Below are 23,988 nucleotides of genomic sequence, written 5' to 3' on the forward strand. Positions count from 1 at the left end.
GGTCCGCTAATTGCATATCCCTGTTCTATGGGGTTGAGGTCATCCCAGTCAAGTTCCTCCACCCCAAACTCGCCCATCCATGTCTTTATGGACCTTGCTTTGTGCTCTGGTACACAGTCATGTTGGAACAGGAAGGGGCCGTCCCCCAGGGGCGGACTGACAACTCATGGGCCCCCTGCGATAACCTCTTGCAGCGAGGGAGATATTGTCGGCACTCTTGCAGTAGAGATCCGCCTCCCATAGCTACAGGAAGAGATCTGCACCGCTGAGGCCCTCATCCTTTGCACAGATACAGGAGAGGAAGAGTTATTGAAGTGTGCGTATGGAGTCCACATTGGGTGCACAGCGGGACCTCATAACCCTTACTGGGAGTGAGGTAATCGTGATAAGCTGGACAGGTGGAGAGGGCGAGGGCTCTGGATGTCCCTCCTAACTGTAACAGTGGCAGGGCCGTGTTTCAGGCAGGGCAAAAGGGGCAGCTGCCCTGGGCCCTGTCATTGTTGTGGGGCCCAAAGCTGCTGCCTCATACTTGCCAACTATCCCGGTTTAAATTCCCATATCCTTTGAGGTTTTAGTCCTGTGCTGTGTCCCAATATCTCAGTGTGAAGGGCTGCTACTAATGCTGCCCAGCTCTGCCCTATTGTGTACAGATGACTCACCTGCAGACCCTGTGTTTACATGTAAATTACCGGCATTCATATGTAAATAGGGGCAGCCAGCGGCATTGATATGTATATCATGCCCCCCTGAGGTCATAGCCACAGTAATCTCTAGCAACCAATCAACAATCAGAAATCATGTGCTGTAACCTCTAGCAACAAATCAGTGAACCATAATGTGTGCTGTAACCTCTAGCAACCAGTCAGTGAGCGGTAATGATACTGTAAGCTCTGGCAACCAATAAATAGCTGCCTGATCTGATTCAGTAAAATGATTTTGATTCAGGCTGCTATTTATTCTATGTCAGAGCAGGTGGAGAGCAAAACTGCATGGGGGGGGGGGGGGGGGGGCAAAGAAAAGTTTTTTGCCCAGGGTCCAATCAATATTAAAGACTGCCCTGAACAGTGGTGTATATTAACATCAAAGGGTTCAGTCATCCATTTAAGTAAAGGTACACCCAGGGGCGGACTGACCATTGGGCTCCTCGGGCACTGCCCGAGGGCCCCATGCCACTAGGGGGCCCCATCAGGGTTGCCAGCCTCAGTAAAACCAGGGACAGTATGTAAATCCCGAGATTATAGCTTCCCCACCTCTCCAGTACCTTCTCAGCCAATAGAAACATGTCTGTGTGTACTGTGTGATTGTATACTGTGTGTGTGTGCGTGTTTGTGTATACTGTGTGGCCCCATAATCTCCTATTGCCCGGGGGGCCCCATGAGTTGTCAGTCTGCCCCTGGGTACACCACGTGTAAGGCAGCGACCCTGTTCCTAGCGTAACCCAAAAAAAATACACCCTGGGGTAGGCCTCTCAGCCCTTGTACACGCGGTCGGAGATTACGACAACCAAATTAGTCAGAGTAATTTCCGACGGATTAATTCCGGAAGAGGTCCGGAAGTGATGTTGCATACACACGGTCAGACTAAGTTGTCGGAAAATCCGATTATACATAACGTGATGACGTTATTTTGTTAGGACGGGACTACGGCTAGTAGCCAATAGCTTTGGCCTAGGAATTTGATCTGAGCATGCGTGGCACTTTGTCCGTCGGAGTAGGCTACACATGATCGGAGTATGTCCGAGCAGTGGCGGAACTACCGCCATAGCAGCACATGCGGGCGCCATGGGGCCCGCAGTCAAATGGGGCCCGGTGAGGACAGGCGCTATGGCTCCGCGGGAGATAGCAGGCGGCTCCGCGGGTGGCCCGCGGGCAGTCCGCGGCTCCGCGGGTGGTCCGCGGGTGAGAGGTGGCGGTCCGCGGGCGGCCCGCGGGTAGTCCGTGGCTCCGCGGGTGGACCGCGGGCGGCTCCGTGGGTGAGAGCGGGCAGTCCGCGGGTCCGCGGGGGGCTCCGCGGGTGATAGTGGGAGGCAGATGAGAGTGGCCGGTCCGCTGGTGAGAGAGTGGGCGTGAGCGGGCTGGCCAATCAGGGAGCTGACGGGCGAGGGAGCATAGAGATGACATCATCTCTCGCCGCCCTCTCATCCCTGCAGTGCAGTTCCCCCCTCACTGTGCAGGCAGCCAGGAAGCAGAGAGATGACATTATCTCTCTGCTGCCTGACTGATAATCTGCTGGCTGACTCTGTGACACAGCAGGAAAGTGGCAGAGCAAGTGACAATCCATAATGTGTGGCAGGCGACGTGGCAAGTGACAACCCAGGACGTGGCAAGTGACAATCCGTAACGTGTGGCAGGTGACGTGGCAAGTGAAAATCCATGACGTGGCAAATGACAATCCATAATGTGTGGCAGGCAACGTGGCAAGTGACAACCCAGGACGTGGCAAGTGACAATCCGTAACATGTGGCAGGTGACGTGGCAAGTGAAAATCCATGACGTGGCAAATGACAATCCATAATGTGTGGCAGGCAACGTGGCAAGTGACAACCAGGGACGTGGCAAGTGACAATCCGTAACGTGTGGCAGGTGACATGGCAAGTGACAACCTGGATGTGGCAAGTGACAATCCGTAACATGTGGCAGGTGACGTGGCAAGTGACAATCCGTGATGTGACAAGTGACAATCCGTAATGTGTGGCAGGTGACGTGGCAAGTGACAACCCGGGACGTGCAAGTGACAATCCATAATGTGTGGTAAGTGACAATCTGTAATGTGTGGCAATCTAGGACGTGGCAAGTGACAATCCGTAATGTGTGGCAGGTGACGTGGCAAGTGACAACCTGGATGTGGCAAGTGACAATCTGTAACATGTGGCAGGTGACGTGGCAAGTGAAAATCCGTGACGTGACAATCCGTAATGTGTGGCAGGTGATGTGGCAAGTGACAACCCGGGACGTGCAAGTGACAATCCATAATGTGTGGCAAGTGACAATCTAGGATGTGGTAAGTGACAATCTGTAATGTGGGGCAATCTAGGGCGTGGCAAGTGACAATCCGTAATGTGTGGCAGGTGACGTGGCAAGTGACAACCTGGATGTGGCAAGTGACAATCCGTAACATGTGGCAGGTGACGGGGCAAGTGAAAATCCGTGATGTGACAAGTGACAATCCGTAATGTGTGGCAGGTGACGTGGCAAGTGACAATCCGTAATGTGTGGCAGGTGACGTGGCAAGTGACAACCCGAGACGTGGCAAGTGACAATCTAGGACATGGCAAGTGACAATCCGTAATGTGTGGCAGGTAATGTGGCAAGTGACAATCCGGGACTTGGCAAGTGGACAATCCGCAACATGTGGCAGGTGACATTCTGCAACGTGTGACAAGTGACAATCTGCATCTGGTGGCAGGCGACGTGGCAAGTGGACAATCTGCAATGTGTAGCAGGTGATGTGACAAGTGACAATCTTTAATGTGTGGCAAGTGACAATCCAGGACGTGGCAAGTTACAATCCATAATGTGTGGCAAGTGACGTGGCAAGTGACAATCCGTAACGTGTGGCAGGTGACGTGGCAAGTGAAAATCCATGACGTGGCAAATGACAATCCATAATGTGTAGCAGGCAACGTGGCAAGTGACAACCAGGGACGTGGCAAGTGACAATCCGTAACGTGTGGCAGGTGACATGGCAAGTGACAACCTGGATGTGGCAAGTGACAATCCGTAACATGTGGCAGGTGACGTGGCAAGTGACAATCCGTGACGTGACAAGTGACAATCCGTAATGTGTGGCAGGTGACGTGGCAAGTGACAACCCGGGACGTGCAAGTGACAATCCATAATGTGTGGCAAGTGACAATCTAGGATGTGGTAAGTGACAATCTGTAATGTGTGGCAATCTAGGGCGTGGCAAGTGACAATCCGTAATGTGTGGCAGGTGACGTGGCAAGTGACAACCTGGATGTGGCAAGTGACAATCCGTAACATGTGGCAGGTGACGTGGCAAGTGAAAATCCGTGATGTGACAAGTGACAATCCGTAATGTGTGGCAGGTGACGTGGCAAGTGACAATCCGTAATGTGTGGCAGGTGACGTGGCAAGTGACAACCCGAGACGTGGCAAGTGACAATCTAGGACATGGCAAGTGACAATCCGTAATGTGTGGCAGGTAATGTGGCAAGTGACAATCCGGGACTTGGCAAGTGGACAATCCGCAACATGTGGCAGGTGACATTCTGCAACGTGTGACAAGTGACAATCTGCATCTGGTGGCAGGCGACGTGGCAAGTGGACAATCTGCAATGTGTAGCAGGTGATGTGACAAGTGACAATCCTTAATGTGTGGCAAGTGACAATCCAGGACGTGGCAAGTTACAATCCATAATGTGTGGCAAGTGACGTGGCAAGTGACAATCCGTAACGTGTGGCAGGTGACGTGGCAAGTGAAAATCCATGACGTGGCAAATGACAATCCATAATGTGTGGCAGGCAACGTGGCAAGTGACAACCAGGGACGTGGCAAGTGACAATCCGTAACGTGTGGCAGGTGAAATGGCAAGTGACAACCTGGATGTGGCAAGTGACAATCCGTAACATGTGGCAGGTGACGTGGCAAGTGACAATCCGTGACGTGACAAGTGACAATCCGTAATGTGTGGCAGGTGACGTGGCAAGTGACAACCCGGGACGTGCAAGTGACAATCCATAATGTGTGGCAAGTGACAATCTAGGATGTGGTAAGTGACAATCTGTAATGTGTGGCAATCTAGGGCGTGGCAAGTGACAATCCGTAATGTGTGGCAGGTGACGTGGCAAGTGACAACCTGGATGTGGCAAGTGACAATCCGTAACATGTGGCAGGTGACGTGGCAAGTGAAAATCCGTGATGTGACAAGTGACAATCCGTAATGTGTGGCAGGTGACGTGGCAAGTGACAATCCCTAATGTGTGGCAGGTGACGTGGCAAGTGACAACCCAAGACGTGGCAAGTGACAATCTAGGACATGGCAAGTGACAATCCGTAATGTGTGGCAGGTAATGTGGCAAGTGACAATCCGGGACTTGGCAAGTGGACAATCCGCAACATGTGGCAGGTGACATTCTGCAACGTGTGACAAGTGACAATCTGCATCTGGTGGCAGGCGACGTGGCAAGTGGACAATCTGCAATGTGTAGCAGGTGATGTGACAAGTGACAATCCTTAATGTGTGGCAAGTGAAAATCCAGGACGTGGCAAGTTACAATCCATAATGTGTGGCAAGTGACGTGGCAAGTGACAATCCAGGACGTGGCATGTGACAATCCATAATGTGTGGCAAGTGACAATCCAGGACGTAGCAAGTGACAATCCATAATGTGTGGCAAGTGACGTGGCAAGTGACAATCCAGGACGTGGCAAGTTACAATCCATAATGTGTGGCAAGTGACGTGGCAAGTGACAATCCGTAATGTGTGGCAGGTGACGTGGCAAGTGACAACCCGAGACGTGGCAAGTGACAATCTAGGACATGGCAAGTGACAATCCGTAATGTGTGGCAGGTAATGTGGCAAGTGACAATCCGGGACTTGGCAAGTGGACAATCCGCAACATGTGGCAGGTGACATTCTGCAACGTGTGACAAGTGACAATCTGCATCTGGTGGCAGGCGACGTGGCAAGTGGACAATCTGCAATGTGTAGCAGGTGATGTGACAAGTGACAATCTTTAATGTGTGGCAAGTGACAATCCAGGACGTGGCAAGTTACAATCCATAATGTGTGGCAAGTGATGTGGCAAGTGACAATCCAGGACGTGGCATGTGACAATCCATAATGTGTGGCAAGTGACAATCCAGGACGTGGCAAGTGACAATCCATAATGTGTGGCAAGTGACAATCCAGGACGTGGCAAGTGACAATCCATAATGTGTGGCAGGTGACTTGGCAAGTGACAATCCGCAACATGTGGTAGGTGACATTCCGCAACGTTTGACAAGTTACAATCTGCATCTGGTGGCAGGCGATGATGGCAAGTGACACGCTCAGGGATTCCACTGATTTTGCATTATGGTGAGTTGAACTATTTCATTTTATATAACAGAACAGAAATTGGTTAAAAGGCCTGGAGGTCAGCAATGTGTTCCCTTCAGGGGCTGCATAGAGTATACTGCATACTTTGTTGTTCAAAATTAATATAAGCCGTTGCCTGGGTACTGTGCCACATGGGTGTGGTAGTCTGTTGTTTAATGGCATTAGTTCATTTTTTTTGGTGGGGGGGGGGCCCATACAACATTTTGCTATGGGGCCCTGTGATTTCTAGTTACACCCCTGTGTCCGAGAGGAGCATTTTGTCGGAAAATTTTACCGGCAAGTTGGAAAAGTTGGTCCGTCAGATACTCCGACAGAAACAGTCCGATGGAGACCACACACAGTCAGAATATCCGACAAAAAACGGTCCGATAGGAAACATTCCGTCTTAATCTCCGACCGTGTGTACAAGGGCTCATGGCACCCTTGCTTTATGCTGAAAAATGAGAGGAACATAGAGGGAGAGTCACCCGCCTACCTACCCTACATCAGGGCTGTCTTTAATATTGACTGGACCCCAGGCAAACATTTTCTTGGGCCCCCTCCTCCATGCAATTTCGCTCTCCACATGCTTTGAGGCATACAATAAATAGCAGCTCGACTCAAAATCAGTTTACTGAATCAGATCAGGCAGCGATTGTGATTGGTTGCCTGAGGTTACAGTTTATCATTACCGCTCACTGACTGGTTGCTAGAGGTTACAGCACACATTATGGCTCCCTGTTACTTTCTAGAGGTTACAGCACATGACTTCTGCTTGTTGATTGGTTGCCAGAGATTTCTGTACATCAATACTGCTCACTGATTGAATGCTAGAGGTTACTGAACATGTATACCACTCACTAATTGTTTTTTTTAGAGGTTACTGAACATCTATACCACTCACTAATTGGTTTTTTAGAGGTTACTGAACATCTATACCACTCACTAATTGGTTTTTTAGAGGTTACTGAACATCTATACCACTCACTAATTGGTTTTTTAGAGCTTACTGCATATTACTACTGCACACTGATTGGTAGCAAAAGGTTAGTGCACAGCATTACTGCTCACTGATTGGTTACCAAACTTCAGGGTGCTATGGCACCATGTTATTTTGAAGAAGGGTTCTACCTATAATTTGCTTACTTTTGCAGAACATGATGTGAAGGCTTAATGACCACAATTGTAGGCAGAACTTTCAAGCATGCTTCATTACCTCCACAGTGGGCAGCATTCAGCAGAAGTAATGGTGGATGTGACCTGAGGGGGACATGATATACATATGAATGCCGCCTCTATTTAAATATCAATGCCATGGTCTATGACTATTTAAATTAATGCCACCACTATTTACATACCAATGCAGGTTATTTACATGTAAACACAGGGCCTGCAGGTGAGCCATCTGTACATGGCAATAGGGCATCTGGGCAGCAGTAGCAGAAGTTTACACTGAGATATCGGGACACAGCACGGGACTAAAACTTCAAGGAATAAGGGAATTTAAACTGGGACAGTTGGCAAGTATGAGGCAGCTGCTTTGGGCCCCACTACAATGATGGGGCCCAGGGCAGCTGCCCCTTTTGCCCTGCCTTAAAAACGGTCCTGCCCTACATGCTATCCCAACAGATTGCCAAAAAATTTTTGAGGTTTGCTAAGAGCACCCCTCTGAAGGTCAGACTGAGGGAGCACGGTGAGCAACAGACCCCCTGCACAAAGTTAGGCAGAGATGAGGGCACGCAACAACCCAGACTGATGCACAAGACACCAGAAGAACATAAGGATGAGCAATGACCCCTCTACCTAAACACCTAAAAGTGTTACTGGGTCTGACAGTGGTGACTTTACAAACAGGGGCGGACTGACAACTCATGGGGCCCCCAGGCAATCAGACATTATGTGGCCACACAGTATACACAAACACACACACAGTATACAATAACACAGTATACACAGACATGTTTCTATTGGCTGAGCAGGTACTGGAGAGGCGGGGCAGCTATAATCTAAGGATTTGTAGACCAAAAGGATGTCGGTAAGGGACATTTCAGAGACAGATGTAAAAAAAAAAACCCCCACAGATTTTGACATACTTTCCCTGGTTTTACTGAGGCTGGCAACCCTGATGGGGCCCCCTAGTGGCACGGGGCCCTCGGGCAGTGGCCGAATGGTCAGTCCGCCCCTGTCTACAAACCTTTCTAACCTTCATCCAGAAAACATGGTTCTAAGCCCTTGGATCTGGGCCCACCCTGATGCAGAGAAACAACCTCAACTGAGCAACGAGGGGCAGGAATTTTAGCCGCACAGCTGAGAATGTGGACCTGATTAATGGAGGCAATTTTTTTATTTTAGTTATGTATTGGTACCTCTGGAAGAGCAACTGGCACTTGATGGTCAAAGGCACAGTCACTGTACAATTCTAGCACAGATGATGATGACCAGGGTTCTCCTTCATTAGTGCAGAGGCTGGCAGCATACATAGAGCACAGTCCTGGCACATTGGCACAAAGGGAAGTCTAGGGGATCTAGTCTAGGGTCTTTTTGTGGTTTTATTGTTGAATAACTTGGATGGGGTGGAGGGTATAGTATAGTATAGTAGTGTAGTGTAGGGTAGTGTGGGATACTCCAGGGCCACTAACGGAAACAGGAGAATATTCTTCTCTATTTTGTAAACTTTAGGAACGGTTCTTCTGCTCAACTCAGAACACAGTCTTCCCGTGAGAGACTAGTAGAGGTCAGAGGTTCGGTGCCTTGAAAACAGTGGTGGATGGTGTTCACAATTTTTGAGGGGGGGGCGCCAGGGCCGTGTTTAAGGCAGGGCTAAAGGGGCAGCTGCCCTGGGCCCTGTCATTGTTGTGGGGCCCAAAGCAGCTGCCTCATACTTGCCAACTATCCCAGTTTAAATCCCCTTGCTCCTTGAAGTTTTAGTCCCGTGCTGTGTCCCGATATCTCAGTGTGAAATGCTGCTACTAATGTTGCCCAGCTATGCCCTATTCTTTTGTACAAATGACTCACCTGCAGACCCTGTGTTTACATGTAAATAACCGGCATTCATATGTAAATAGTGGCGGCATTACTAAGTAAATAGATGCGGCTGGCGGCATTGATATGTAAATAAAGGCGGCATTCATATGTTTATCATGCTCCCCTGCAGTGAGGAGATGATGTGCTGTAACCTCTAGAAACCAATCAGTGAGCAGTATTACTTAAAAGTAATCTCTAGCAACCAATTAACAAGCAGAAATCATTTGCTGTAATCTCCAGCAACTAATCAGTGAGCCGTAATGTGTGCTATAACCTCTAGCAACACTTCAGTAAGCAGCAATGATATGCTGTAACCACTGGCAACCAATCGCAATAGCTGCCTGATCTGATACAGTAAACTGATATTAAGTCTAGCTGCTATTTATTGTATGTCTCAGAGCAGGTGGAGAGCAAAATTGCATGTATCAAATACAGCCACTGTGCCCACCAAACGCAGCCACTCTGCTCACCAAACACCTCGCCTCCATTATCTCAAGATTCCTGAATTTTCAGAATTTCACATATAAAAAAAGAATGCTTGTAGTTGTCGATCCCAGATTCACCTCATACATGTGTTATGTCACGGTGCTGGTGTCAGATCACTCTATCACGGTGCTGGTGTCAGATCACTCTATCACGGTGCTGGTGTCAGATCACTCTATCACGGTGCAGGTGTCAGTGCTCTATATCACGGTGCTGGTGCTGGTGATCATCTCCTGCACCCTCTTCTTTGCCTACCCTCACCTTCCCTCGCCTCCATTATCTCAAGATTCCTGAATTTTCAGAATTTCACATATAAAAAAAGAATGCTTGTAGTTGTCGATCCCAGATTCACCTCATACATGTGTTATGTCATTGGCCATGTGGTGGGACTATGTGTGCACAGCTAGTAATTATTTTGTGGCTGCAAATATGACCTGTAGGTTTGTAAAGTTCACCATCCCTGTGCTGTGCTGACTTCCTCCTGGGGCTGCTTACGGTGCAGGTGTCAGTGCTGTATATCACGGTGCTGGTGTCAGCAGAAAACATCTATGCATGTTGCTTTTGAGCGTTTTTGCAGTGCTTTTTGCAGTGCTTGCCGCGTTTTTGGACACGCGTTTTTACCGCGATTTTGCCAAGTTTTGCGTTTTTTTCTTTTTCTCTTTTTTTTACACTGTGGTTGCTTAGCAACCAGATATATACAGTGAAAAAAAAATGAAAAAAAAAAAAAAAACGCAAATCGCGGCAAAATCGGTACTTGCGTTTTTTTATGCAGGTCCATTGACTTCTATTGCATGCTAAATTTTGCATGAAAAAAAGTCCCGACCCTTTCCAAAAACGCAGAGGCACAAAAATGCATTGATGTGAACTTGTTCCATAGGAACCCATGTTAAAAAAATTCCTTGCATTTCTGCAAAATGCATCAAAAATTGTGCTAGTGTGAATCAAGCCTAAAAGTCTGGGAGCTCCTTAGCTTTGTCCAGTTTGGTCCAGTTTTTTTTTATTTTATTTTTATTTAAATTATTATTTTTTTTCTTCATTAAAGTATTTTATTTTTGCATAACTGTTTGGGGGGTTATAAGTCATTTTCTAATAAAAAAAACAAATACAGATTTAATCTTGTAAACAAAAAGTGTCAGACAAGCCGGGGCAGTGAGGGGCAGTGAGGGGCAGTGAGGGGCAGTGAGGGGCAGTGAGGGGTTGTTATTTGCGCTTTGTATACTGAGGGAGGGTCTGGATTTTGTCTTCTAGTGTTACAATGTATCTTATTATAATAATGATGATGTCTGTGGTGTTTTCTTCCTAGACACAGAAAATGTCAGAACTCAATGAGGAGGAAGTCGGATCGGATACAGAACATGCAGAGGACTCGGAACCCCCCGGAGTGCCCCCAGCTGGTGCTGGAACAAGTGGGCGTCACCGACATGGAGGGCGACCTGAAGGTCCTGAACCCATCAGAGACCGACCTGAACCTCAGCGCTTCCTCCTTTGTGCTCCTTCCTTAGTATGAAATGTCTTCTCGTTTCCTCCAGCAACCAATCACGTCCTTCGATCGCCAGATAAGAATGGCGATCGGACGCGGAGGGGTCGCTGTGAGTGAAATGAACGATTTCCGTCTGTACAGGAAACGCCGATTTTCTCCGCCATTTCCAGCGTTTATCATTTCTAGAGATACACAAGGAAACCTTATTTCTTTTTTATTGTCATTGTTTCTTTTTTTATATGTTGGATGTTTTGTTGGCCTTTTTCCTCGTGTCCAGATATATGAAATATCGCCGCCATGGTTTGTTATTGTGATATCAGCCAAAATAAACCGGCAGTCCAGAATTGGTGTTTTGGTGATTTCTTGGTAATGTTATTAAGGTGTCATTCAGATGTGGGGGAGGGGTGGGGGGTGTTGGGGGCAGGTGACCCCTGGTACAACCGCCAAACACAACCCAATAAAATAGGGGCCACAACTACATGCAATGCGATTGTGGTGAGGCGGCATTTTTTAGGGTGAGAACAGAACATCGGGAGGTGACCAATCGCATCCTCACCACATACCAAATGCCTCTGAAAAGCATAACACAACTGGATTGCTTTTCAGAAGCAGAAGGAGCTTCCGCATGTATGCCAGTAGGATGAGGAATAGTGCCCCATCATTGGTATCAGTGGGAGGAATAGTGCCCCATCATTGGTATCAGTGGGGTGGATAGTGCCCCATCATTGGTGTCAGTGGGGGGGGATTAGTGCCCCATCATTGGTGTCAGTGAGGGGGTGGATAGTGTCCCATCATTGGTGTCAGTGAGGGGGTGGATAGTGCCCCATCATTGGTGTCAGTGAGGGGGTGGATAGTGCCCCATCATTGGTGTCAGTGGGGGGGGGATTAGTGTCCCATCATTGGTGTCAGTGAGGGGGTGGATAGTGCCCCATCATTGGTGTCAGTGAGGGGGGGATAGTGCCCCATCATTGGTGTCAGTGGGGGGAGGGGATAGTGCCCCATCATTGGTGTCAGTGGGGGGAGGGGATAGTGCCCCATCATTGGTGTCAGTGGGGGGAGGGGATAGTGCCCCATCATTGGTGTCAGTGGGGGGAGGGGATAGTCCCCCATCATTGGTGTCAGTGGGGGGGAGTGGATAGTGCCCCATCATTGGTGTCAGTGGGGGGAGGGGATAGTGCCCCATCATTGGTGTCAGTGGGGGGGAGTGGATAGTGCCCCATCATTGGTGTCAGTGGGGGGAGTGGATAGTGCCCCATCATTGGTGCCAGTGGGGGGATTAGTGCCCCATCATTGGTGTCAGTGGGGGGGAGTGGATAGTGCCCCATCATTGGTGTCAGTGGGGGGGAGTGGATAGTGCCCCATCATTGGTGTCAGTGGGGGGGGTGGATAGTGCCCCAAGGGTTGGAAGAAGACAAGGAAAGGGCTGAAGTTAGGAGATCGATGATCTACACTGATGGAACTTTCTGGGATTTGTTGGAATACATTCCTTGTAGAAATCATCTAATACCCCCGGGACACGGGGCAAGTGAGGCTCCCAGTCTGTCCATATATCCTCCAGATACACTGCTGTATACGGCTGGTGGGGTCTTGGGGTTCTGTCCATGGTCCTCTGAGATGTCAGGAGGGCATTTTGTAAACTTGGACATATTTTTATATTGAAATGCCCCCTCGGGGGTCACAGATCCCGTCTTTTCCTCGGAGCGGTCAGTGAAGGGGATTTGCTGATATCCTTTTGTCAGGTCTAAAGGGGGGCCGTCCCAGGTCTGTGTGTGTGAGCTCCTCTACCCGGACCATGGGGGGTGAGTGTCACATCTACCCGGACCATGGGGGGTGAGTGTCACATCTACCCAGACCATGGGGGGGTGGTAAGTGTCACATCTACCCGGACCATGGGGGGTGGTAAGTGTCACATCTACCCGGACCATGGGGGGCGAGTGTCACATCTACCCGGACCATGGGGGGTGAGTGTCACATCTACCCGGACCATGGGGGGTGAGTGTCACATCTACCCGGACCATGGGGGGTGAGTGTCACATCTACCCGGGCCATGGGGGGTGAGTGTCACATCTACCCGGGTCATGGGGGGTCAGTGTCACATCTACCCGGGTCATGGGGGGTGAGTGTCACATCTACCCGGACCATGGGGGAGGGTAAGTGTCACATCTACCCAGGCCATGGGGGAGGGTAAGTGTCACATCTACCCGGGTCATGGGGGGTCAGTGTCACATCTACCCGGGTCATGGGGGGTGAGTGTCACATCTACCCAGGCCATGGGGGAGGGTAAGTGTCACATCTACCCGGGTCATGGGGGGTCAGTGTCACATCTACCCGGGTCATGGGGGGTGAGTGTCACATCTACCCGGACCATGGGGGAGGGTAAGTGTCACATCTACCCAGGCCATGGGGGAGGGTAAGTGTCACATCTACCCGGGTCATGGGGGGTCAGTGTCACATCTACCCGGGTCATGGGGGGTGAGTGTCACATCTACCCGGACCATGGGGGAGGGTGAGTGTCACATCTACCCAGGCCATGGGGGAGGGTAAGTGTCACATCTACCCGGGTCATGGGGGGTCAGTGTCACATCTACCCGGGTCATGGGGGGTGAGTGTCACATCTACCCGGACCATGGGGGAGGGTAAGTGTCACATCTACCCAGGCCATGGGGGAGGGTAAGTGTCACATCTACCCGGGTCATGGGGGGTCAGTGTCACATCTACCCGGGTCATGGGGGGTGAGTGTCACATCTACCCAGGCCATGGGGGAGGGTAAGTGTCACATCTTCTCAATAAATGAAGTCATTGCAAATCCTCCAACTACCGTCTGGTTTTGGGGCCTAAAATAATGGGACTGTAGCGCTCCCTACTGGACTCTTCAATGACGTGCGGCTCCAGAATCCTCATCACTGATCTCTCCTTCTCTCCTCAGGAATCCGGGACGGGTTGTGAATAATGATCCATCTATAGAGCCCACCAGTCACCCCTCAGTGGGGCAGCACTGCCAATAAACCGTCTACTGATTATAGGAAATTGATCGATGTGACGTGTGATCATTACATCCCATAATAAATAATCTGATTGCATTAGAAATAAAGTGTCCAATTCCTTATCAATAGAATCCCCCAAATCAAATCTACCACATGATGTCATGTATGTCCACCAGAGGGGGCCAAGATTTATTTTTTAAATTGGTACCAGGGGGCCGTACATAAAAATCGGTGAATACTCTCAAACACAACAGGATATAGTCAGACTAAGGGCAGGAGACGGTCCGAGACTGCAGATGTGATACAAGAGACGATTAGAGACTGCAGACATGATACAAGAGATGGCCAGAGACTGCAGACATAGTACAGGAGATGATCAGAGACTGCAGACATAATACAGGAGATGATCAGAGACTGCAGACATAATACAGGAGATGATCAGAGACTGCAGACATGGTACAGGAGATGATCAGAGACTGCAGACATGATACAGGAGATGATCAGAGACTGCAGACATAGTACAGGAGATGATCAGAGACTGCAGACATAGTACAGGAGATGATCAGAGACTGCAGACATAATACAGGAGATGATCAGAGACTGCAGACATGGTACAGGAGATGATCAGAGACTGCAGACATGATACAGGAGATGATCAGAGACTGCAGACATAGTACAGGAGATGATCAGAGACTGCAGACATAGTACAGGAGATGATCAGAGACTGCAGACATGGTACAAGAGACAGTCAGAGACTGAAGACATGATACAAGAGACAGTCAGAGACTGAAGACATGATACAAGAGACAGTCAGAGACTGCAGACATAGTACAGGAGATGATCAGAGACTGCAGACATAATACAGGAGATGATCAGAGACTGCAGACATAATACAGGAGATGATCAGAGACTGCAGACATAATACAGGAGATGATCTTAGACTGCAGACATGATACAGGAGATAATTAGAGACTGCAGACATGATACAGGACATGATCAGAGACTGCAGACATAATACAGGAGATGATCAGAGACTGCAGACATGGTACAGGAGATGATCAGAGACTGCAGACATGGTACAGGAGATGATCAGAGACTGCAGACATGATACAGGAGATAATTAGAGACTGCAGACATGATACAGGAGATGATCAGAGACTGCAGACATGATATAATATTGATATAACAGGGTAATAGGGGAACATAGACGGTATCGGCATGCTGTGTGGGATGTACACAGCGCTCCACAACACTCTTATAGTTCCCTAACTCTGCCCATACACTAAACGAAAAATCGTCCGAAATTCGGTCATTTAGACCAGTGGTCATCAACCCCGTCCTCAGGGCCCACTAACAGGTCAGGTTTGCAAGATAACTGAAATACATCACAGGTGATATCATTTTCTGCTCAGTGATTGCCGTATTCTAGTCTGCATCTCCCCAAGGTAATATACAAAACCTGGCCTGTTAGTGGGCGCTGAGGACAGAGTTGATGATCACTGATTTAGACCGTTCCTTTTTCGGCCAGTTAATGGGCACAAAATTTTCTGCCGAACGAATGATAAATGGAAAGGTTAATGGGTTTCCAGTCTGCACTGTCTGCACTCGGTATATGTAAATAAACAAAGAAAGAAATGCATTCATTTATTTACACTGAACGATTTATTGGTCATTTCATGATGGCACGATCGTTTGCGCTCACCGCCGAATGTTCGTTTTTTCAAAATTGGGTTTGGCCGATTTTTTGTAGAGTGTATGGCCAGCATAAGGACGGATTCCTCCATGCAGAGCTCTCTGTGCCTTTCACAATAGATCCGGTCAGAGCTCTTCTGCAAGCAAAGCCTATGGGGGGGGGGAGTCCTTTTCTATTTATAAAATCATTAATATACAGGAGGCGGGTCCACCACCTGATTGGTGGGAGCGGGTCTCCTCTGCGGGATGACATCAGCGCCTAAAAGCCCCGCCCAGCGCATTTCATCTTTAAGGACAGCGGAGATGACATTAATAACAATGACATGGACCCCCCCTCCCCCATTCAATGTATGATTAATCCATAATCATATCCCATAATAATCCATAACATGTCCCCTCCCCCATACAATGTATGATTAATCCATAATCACATCCCATAATAATCCATAACATGTCCCCTCCCCCATACAATGTATGATTAATCCATAACACATCCCATAATAATCCATAACATGTCCCCTCCCCCATACAATGTATGATTAATCCATAATCACATCCCATAATAATCCATAACATGTCCCCTCCCCCATACAATGTATGATTAATCCATAATCACATCCCATAATAATCCATAACATGTCCCCTCCCCCATACAATGTATGATTAATCCATAATCACATCCCATAATAATCCATAACATGTCCCCTCCCCCATACAATGTATGATTAATCCATAATCACATCCCATAATAATCCATAACATGTCCCCTCCCCCATACAATGTATGATTAATCACATCCCATAATAATCAATACAAAGCCCCTCATTCCCCTCCCCCTCTCTTTATCATTGAAGTGATAAGTAATAAAAATAAATGGAATTGATTATTATTGGTATTATAATTATGATTAATAAATGATTGCTTGTATTTTATTTATTATAATCGATGATTTCCTCATAATAATTATTATTTATAGTATATTATTACTCATATTATTTATTATAATAGATCATTTCTAATATTACCTGCTAATTATAATAGATTATTTCCTGGCCAGGACAGCCCCGCCCCCTGCTCTTCCAGGCTCCTCCCCCTTTTCTAGTACACTCGAGCAGGCTCCTCCCATTCACTCAGAGAGCAAACGGCTCGCTCTCATTATTTAGCTTTGATTGACAGCAACGAAAACCAATGGCTCTCTCTGCTGTCTCAGCCAATGAGGAGAGCGAGAGACCCGGGAGAGGGGGCGGAGCTGTTGCCATGGTATCTGTAGTCAGTAACCAGTGACAATGGACGGGGCGGCGCTGACTGAGGACACCTATCGGCAGATCAGCGGCACTGCAGAACTCAGCTCTATAATTCTGTGTGATAAGTGATGACGTGAAGGGGGCGGAGCCAGTTATCTGCTCAGTAATTAAAGAGACAGTGGCGGGAAATCCGCTCTGATTTATTTATAATAATCTCTCATCACTCCGAGCATTTCCTCCTATTTCTCTTCTTCTCATATTAATAGATCAGAATTGATCCGTCGCTCTATTCTGTACATCAAATCTTCACAATCATTATCTATATAATTCTACAAACAGCAACAACGCATTCCGTACGCAAGCTCGATGCGGATTGGTTGAGTCATGTCACATGACCTGAGGCACAGCAGCCAATCAGCTTCAAGTTTGATGTTGTCACTGTGATGTCATAGTGGTGGCACCAGGCAATCAGCTTCAAGCTTGATGTTGTCACTGTAATGTCATAGCGGTGGCTGCAGTTATAAGGCAGTGCAGACCTGAGCTGAGCTCAGTGTTCTCTGAGTGTTATTAGTGAACAGACCTGTGTGCAATATTCTGCGATATTCTGCGATATTCCGCGATATTCTGCGATATTCTGCGATATTCCGCTGACTTCTATTAATCATAGCAAAGTATGTACCGATTTCTCTATATACTTCTATATCTTATATACACATTATATACTGTATATACACATACATATACACTCAGTATATACTGTATATACACATACATATACACTCAGTATATACTGATATACACATTAGAGCTGCCACAACGAGGCGACGTAATCGATTACGTCGAACTACAAAAATACGTTGACGTGCGTGCAGGGTGTCGATGCGTCAGTATCTCTCATTATCTCCCGCTCTCCTCCGTGCCGCCGTCCTCCTCTCCTCTCCCCCTCCGTGCCGCCGTCCCCCTCTCTTCTCACCCTCCGTGCCACTGTCCCTAGGGGTGCAACGGATCGTTACCGATCCGCAATCCGAACGGGTCACCCCGCTCGGATCGGCACATGCCGCGATCCGCGGAGCGCTCCGCGGTCTCGGCCTCAGGAAAGGCCGCCGCTTCGGCCTAGCTCCGAAGCGGCGGCCATCTTTCTACACCCAGGCTGTTTACACTGTGATCCCGACAGAGCGATCACTTGTAAACAAACCAGCGTCATGTCATGACGACGGTTCCTCTCTCCCCTCTCTGTACTAATCTGTACAGTGGAAGGGAGAGATCGGATGGAAGCAGCCATCCCGTTATACCCTGAAGTACCCAGCAATACCCTGCCTGCCCATACTCTGCCATACCCTGCCGGCCCATACTCTGCCATACGCTGCCATACCCTGCCAGCCCATACTCTGCCATACGCTGCCATACCCTGCCAGCCCATACTCTGCCATACGCTGCCATACCCTGCCAGCCCATACTCTGCCATACCCTGCCAGCCCATACTCTGCCATACCCTGCCAGCCCATACCCTGCCAGCCCATTCTCTGCCACACCCTGCCAGCCCATACTCTGCCCCATACCCTGCCAGCTCATACCCTGCCATACCCTGCCACCCCATACCCTGCTATACCCTGCCAGCCCATACCCTACCATACCCTGCCTGGCCATACCCTGCCAGCCCATACTCTGCCATACCCTCCAGCCCATACTCTGCCATACCCTGCCTGCCCATACCCTGCCAGCCCATACCCTGCCATAACCTGCCTGCTCATACCCTGCCATACCCTGCCTGCCCATACTCTGCCATACCCTGCCTGCCCATACTCTGCCGTACCCTGCCAGCCCATACTCTGCCGTACCCGGCCTGCCCATACCCTGCCGTACCCTGCCTGCCCATACCCTGCCTTACCCTGCCAGCCCATACCTTGCCATACCCTGCCTGCCCTTCATACCCTGCTGTACCCTGCCAGCCCTTCATACCCTGCCGTACCCTGCCAGCCCTTCATACCCTGCTGTACCCTGCCAGCCCTTCATACCCTGCCGTACCCTGCCAGCCCTTCATACCCTGCCATCCCTTCATACTCTGCTGTACCCTGTTAGCCCATACTCTGCCGTACCCTGCCAGCCCATACTCTGCCATACCCTGCCAGCCCATACCCTGCCGTACCCTGCCAGCCCATACCCTGCCAGTCCTTCATACCCTGCCGTACCCTGCCAGCCCTTCATACCCTGCTGTACCCTGCCAGCCCTTCATACCCTGCCGTACCCTGCCAGCCCTTCATACTCTGCTGTACCCTGCCAGCCCTTCATACCCTGCTGTACCCTGCCAGCCCTTCATACCCTGCCGTACCCTGCCAGCCCTTCATACCCTGCTGTACCCTGCCAGCCCTTCATACCCTGCCGTACCCTGCCAGCCCTTCATACCCTGCCATCCCTTCATACTCTGCTGTACCCTGTTAGCCCATACTCTGCCGTACCCTGCCAGCCCATACTCTGCCGTACCCTGCCAGCCCATACTCTGCCATACCCTGCCAGCCCATACCCTGCCGTACCCTGCCAGCCCATAGTGATTTGGATTACAAGCATTCTCCTGGAACGGATTATGCGAGTAATCCAAGGTTCCACTGTATAAACTAATATAGTAGTAATATATATATATATATATATATAAATGCTGTCATATATACACTTCTATGCTGAGGCAGCAGTCACAGCGGGAGTTATACCGCTTGCTGCTTTCGGGGGGGGGGGTGTGCTTCCGTCCATCAACCGTGTCCAATTCAAGTAAATGGGGCCTTTCTGCAAAAGACCACACCGCCACCCCCTCCCATAACTCAGTACTTCCGGGGGGTCCAAGGGGCTCTTTTTAAACAACTGCTAGATCTCCCTTTCTTTTTACCCCATACCAATTAGAAGGGGCGCGTTATATTTCAAAGCTGCTTGGTGGGCTGAATTTGGCGCTGAGCGGTGCATCATAGGCCCTTTTGAAATACACCTCTTTGCTTTATATATATATATATATATATATATATATATATATATATATATATACTGTATACATATAAATATATACACTCAGTTGTACATTCATCCATTACAGACTTGGAATTGTGTCAGATTTAGTTTAAGAAAACTTAGAGTAGAGTAGAGATCTTCCAGAAGGTTCCTCTAAGAGTACTAACGTCTATCTTTTTGTCCCCACAGTTGTGAAAGTGCAAATGACTACTCTGCGAATGAGACCGACCACTTTGTGCCGGAGTTTGGACACCTTCTCCAATGTAGGGATCAGCAGTTGGCTGACCTCATTTTTCCAATGGGAAGTTGACAAAGTCCCGTCCCCAACCAACCAGAATGGAAACATATCCTCCAATAATGGGTTCAGCAGCCAGCTGAGCTCATTATTCCAAAGGGAAAAAGACAAAAAGGATTCTGCAATTAAAGAGATTTCAGGCGCCCCCTCCAAAGGAAGAATCGGCAGTTGGCTGAGCTCATTTTTCCAAAGGAGAGATGGAAAAATGTATTCCCCAACTAGCCAGAGCAAAGCCATTGTAAAGCTCCAGTCGCTCATCAGAGGCTATGTGGTCCGTAAACACTATACATCATTAATGAGAGACGAGAATCCTCCTCTGAGAACGATCAGATATTTTTCAAGGCTCCTGGACCCCGTTGACTCGAGCTTCAGTCAGCAGATTAAGCTGAACCTGCTGAAGGATGAATTTGCCTCCAATCTAAAAAACATCTACATACAGAAGGAGAAGATAAAATCCCTCGAAAAGGACATAGGCTTGTTAGTAAAGGACAAAATTGTTCAGCAAGAACTTCTGTCCAGATTAAAAAAACTAACGAGCAAAAACAAGTACAGAGTGGAAAGGGTGATCAACATGAAAAGGCAGGCGGTTTGTGAAGCCATAAAGAACAGGGAGAAGGTGGATTCCTATGAACACCTCTTCTATTGTCTCCAGACCAACCCAAAGTACCTGACTCGGCTTATTGGTCACTTGTCTGGCCCTGAGGATAAGACGATCGTTGTAGACAGATTGCTCCACAGTCTGTATAACGACGCTTCCACGCCACGAGAAGAATACTTTTTCGTCACGTTGATGGAAGGCACTCTTCGTGAGGAAGTGGAGACAAGATTGGATGCCATTGAGGATGTTTGGTATGGGAGGTCAAGGATTTTAAAGCTAATCGCGAGATTTTACACGCATCAGGCCAACTACAACGGCCTGGTCGAGGCGCTGACACCAGCAATAGGGGAGATTCTCAGCGTCAGAAAAAATCTTGCCATCTCTGCAACCACAACTTCCCATCAATACTCAGAAATAAGTTATCTAATAGAAAGACAAAGAGGAGAGACCATTTATGAGACCCCCCTAATTGATAATGTCTTGATCTACAACATGGCAGACGAACTTGTAGACTCCATACTTTCCTATGTGGACAGCATTCCTTATGGGCTGAGATACCTAACAAAGGTCCTTCAAAAATCTCTGCAAACAAAGTTTCCAGAGGGATCTGAAGATGCCATGTTGAGGGCTGTTAGCTGGTTCCTATTTCAGTACCTCGAGCCAGCCATAGATAGATCAGATCTCTTTGATCTCATTACACCAGTCCAGAGGGACAACCTTGTGCATGTGTCTAGGATCATCCGCCAGACCATGAAAGTCCACATTGAGAAATCCCTTTATGAACAAAAACGGTACATTTATTTATGCAGGACCATTCCAAGGTTCAGGAAATTCTTTCATAATGTTCTGAACGTTCCAGAGCTAAATGAAAGATTCAATTTTAACATGTTTGTTGAGGCCATACAGGTTCCTGTGGTGAAGATCCCAGCAGAGGAAATCATCAATATACATTCTCTGCTTTCTACATATGAGGATGTTGTATTTCGCAACTATATGGACATCGCCTACAAAGCATTCAAGGATATTGGAAAAGTCCCTCATGTGAACGATCTTCTCGCCACGGATGCAGCTGAATATGACAACGCAGAGGAAAGAATTAAAATCTGCCTGCAATTAAGCAGCAAATTTCCTCTACTGCACGATTTTAATACTGAAATGGAAAACCTTATGGTTGTCACCAAAAAACTGGCCTTGGATGTGATTCGTCTGGTGCCTGGAGAAACTCTCCAAGACGTCCTGATGACGCCTATTTCACCGGCACAAGAAGAGCAGCATAGGGCTCTAATGGGAGGCGCGCTTTCCACCAGGGCTAATGATCCACAGGACATCACAGAGTCCCATAATCTCTCCCTGCAGACTAAATGTTACAAGATCAGTGAGAACCTGAAGACTTTACAAAAGGTTTGTGCATTCTCAGGAGTGAGGAACCACCAAGACTTCCTCAACCTAATCGCCCGGGAGAGCAAAGAGAAGCACAAGCTGAGCCTGGAAAGACAATCAGAGACAAGAACCATCCAGAAGATATTGGAGGTGCTCTGCAAGCAAGTAGACGATCTGCAGAACCTCGAAGACCAGTACAAGAGGTACTGGGAAAACTGTAAGGATAACTTGCTCTGGGGCGAGTCATGTCCTAGCTATAAGGCACGGAAGGTCCGATTTGAATATGATGTGGAGATTATATACAATGCAAAACAACTAGTGAACATGGGAGTGATAGTGAACATACGGGGGCTATGGAAATGGAGGTACCTGAAGGATCAAGTCCTCTATATAAAACCCGCGGGTGATTTCATTTATGTCCGGTTAGGCATGCAATGCGTCCACCTTCCAGTTGCCGATGTGCTGCGCCGTCATCATAGCAGATATCCAAGGTTGGATCTTTTCCATTATGAAGTTGATATTGGAAAGTTTTTATTTCTGGTGACCAAGTATTTTGGGATATAACAAAATCCACTATGTTCTTTCCTGAACGTCTGTCAGGTAAGAGGGGAAAGAGCAAGGGAGGAGGGAGGGGAGACAAGAGGGGTTGAGGAGAGAGAAAGAGGGGGAGAGAGATAGAAAGAGTGGGGAGGGAGGGGGCAGAAGAAAGAGGAAAGTAAAAGAGAAAGGGAGGAGTGAGTAGATAGTAGGGGGCAGGGGAGAGAGAAAAAAGGGGAAGGGAGAGAGGGGGCAGGGAGAGAACGTAAGAGGGGAAGGAGTGAAAGACATGAAGGGAGAGAGGAAGAAGAGAAATAGTGGGGAAGGGGAGAGGAGGAAGGTAGGTTAGAGAAGAGGGGAAGAAAAAGGAAAGAGGGAGAAGGGGGGGTGGGGAGGGAGAGAAGGATCACCAGTCCCAATTCCTCATTTATCTTTATATCACTAGAGGGGTCACCAGCAGGAGGAAGGAGGTCCTGATTCCTCTATATAGATCTTTATATCACTAGAGGGGGTCACCAGCAGGAGGAAGGAGGTCCTGATTCCTCTATATAGATCTTTATATCACTAGAGGGGGTCACCAGCAGGAGGAAGGAGGTCCTGATTCCTCTATATAGATCTTTATATCACTAGAGGGGTCACCGGCAGGAGGAAGGAGGTCCTGATTCCTCTATATAGATCTTTATATCACTAGAGGGGTCACCAGCAGGTGGAAGGAGGTCCTGATTCCTCTATATAGATCTTTATATCACTAGAGGGGTCACCAGCAGGAGGAAGGAGGTCCCGGTTCCTCTATATATATTTGGCTGAATAAAGTTCCATTTTTCTATTCATATGAATTTGTGGATTGTTAATGAATTGTATGTCTATTTATATAGATATCCTCCTGAAGAAGCGGATGATCCGCGAAACTAGTAGAGGAGAACTTTTTTTCATACGCCACCAGAACTGAACTCTTCTATGAGTATCTGTATATGTTATAGACGCTGGGGTGTATCAATATTTTATTTATGATATTCTGTATTTTGTCCTTTTTGTATTTATTAAACATGTGTTAAATTTTATTATCATCTATTTTTTCTTCTCTTCGTACATAAAGTACCGGTATAGTCCAAACATCAATTATTGGTTTGGGTTGGTTATAATAAAGTTAGCGTGAACGGCTACTCTATTAACCCCTTACCAAAAAAAAACCTTTTCCTTAAAAATTCTGGATGATGGTACGTCATATTTTGT

The 23,988-nt window shown here is 48.1% G+C and overlaps 1 protein-coding gene across 1 annotated transcript; it reads left to right on the forward strand.

Moving 5' to 3' along the window:
• The first annotated feature begins 13,171 nt into the window (after positions 1-13,171).
• Positions 13,172-22,782, forward strand: LOC143933030 (ras GTPase-activating-like protein IQGAP1). Its single transcript, XM_077455948.1, has 2 exons — positions 13,172-13,181; positions 20,135-22,782. The coding sequence occupies exons 1-2, from the start codon at positions 13,172-13,174 to the stop codon at positions 22,780-22,782; spliced, it is 2,658 nt and encodes an 885-aa protein (XP_077312074.1).
• The last annotated feature ends 1,206 nt before the right edge of the window (positions 22,783-23,988 follow it).

Source organism: Lithobates pipiens, unplaced genomic scaffold, assembly GCF_037356315.1.
Source record: "Lithobates pipiens isolate NorthernLeopardFrog02 unplaced genomic scaffold, aLitPip1_a1.2 Scaffold_27, whole genome shotgun sequence".
Classification (NCBI taxonomy): Eukaryota; Metazoa; Chordata; class Amphibia; order Anura; family Ranidae; genus Lithobates; species Lithobates pipiens.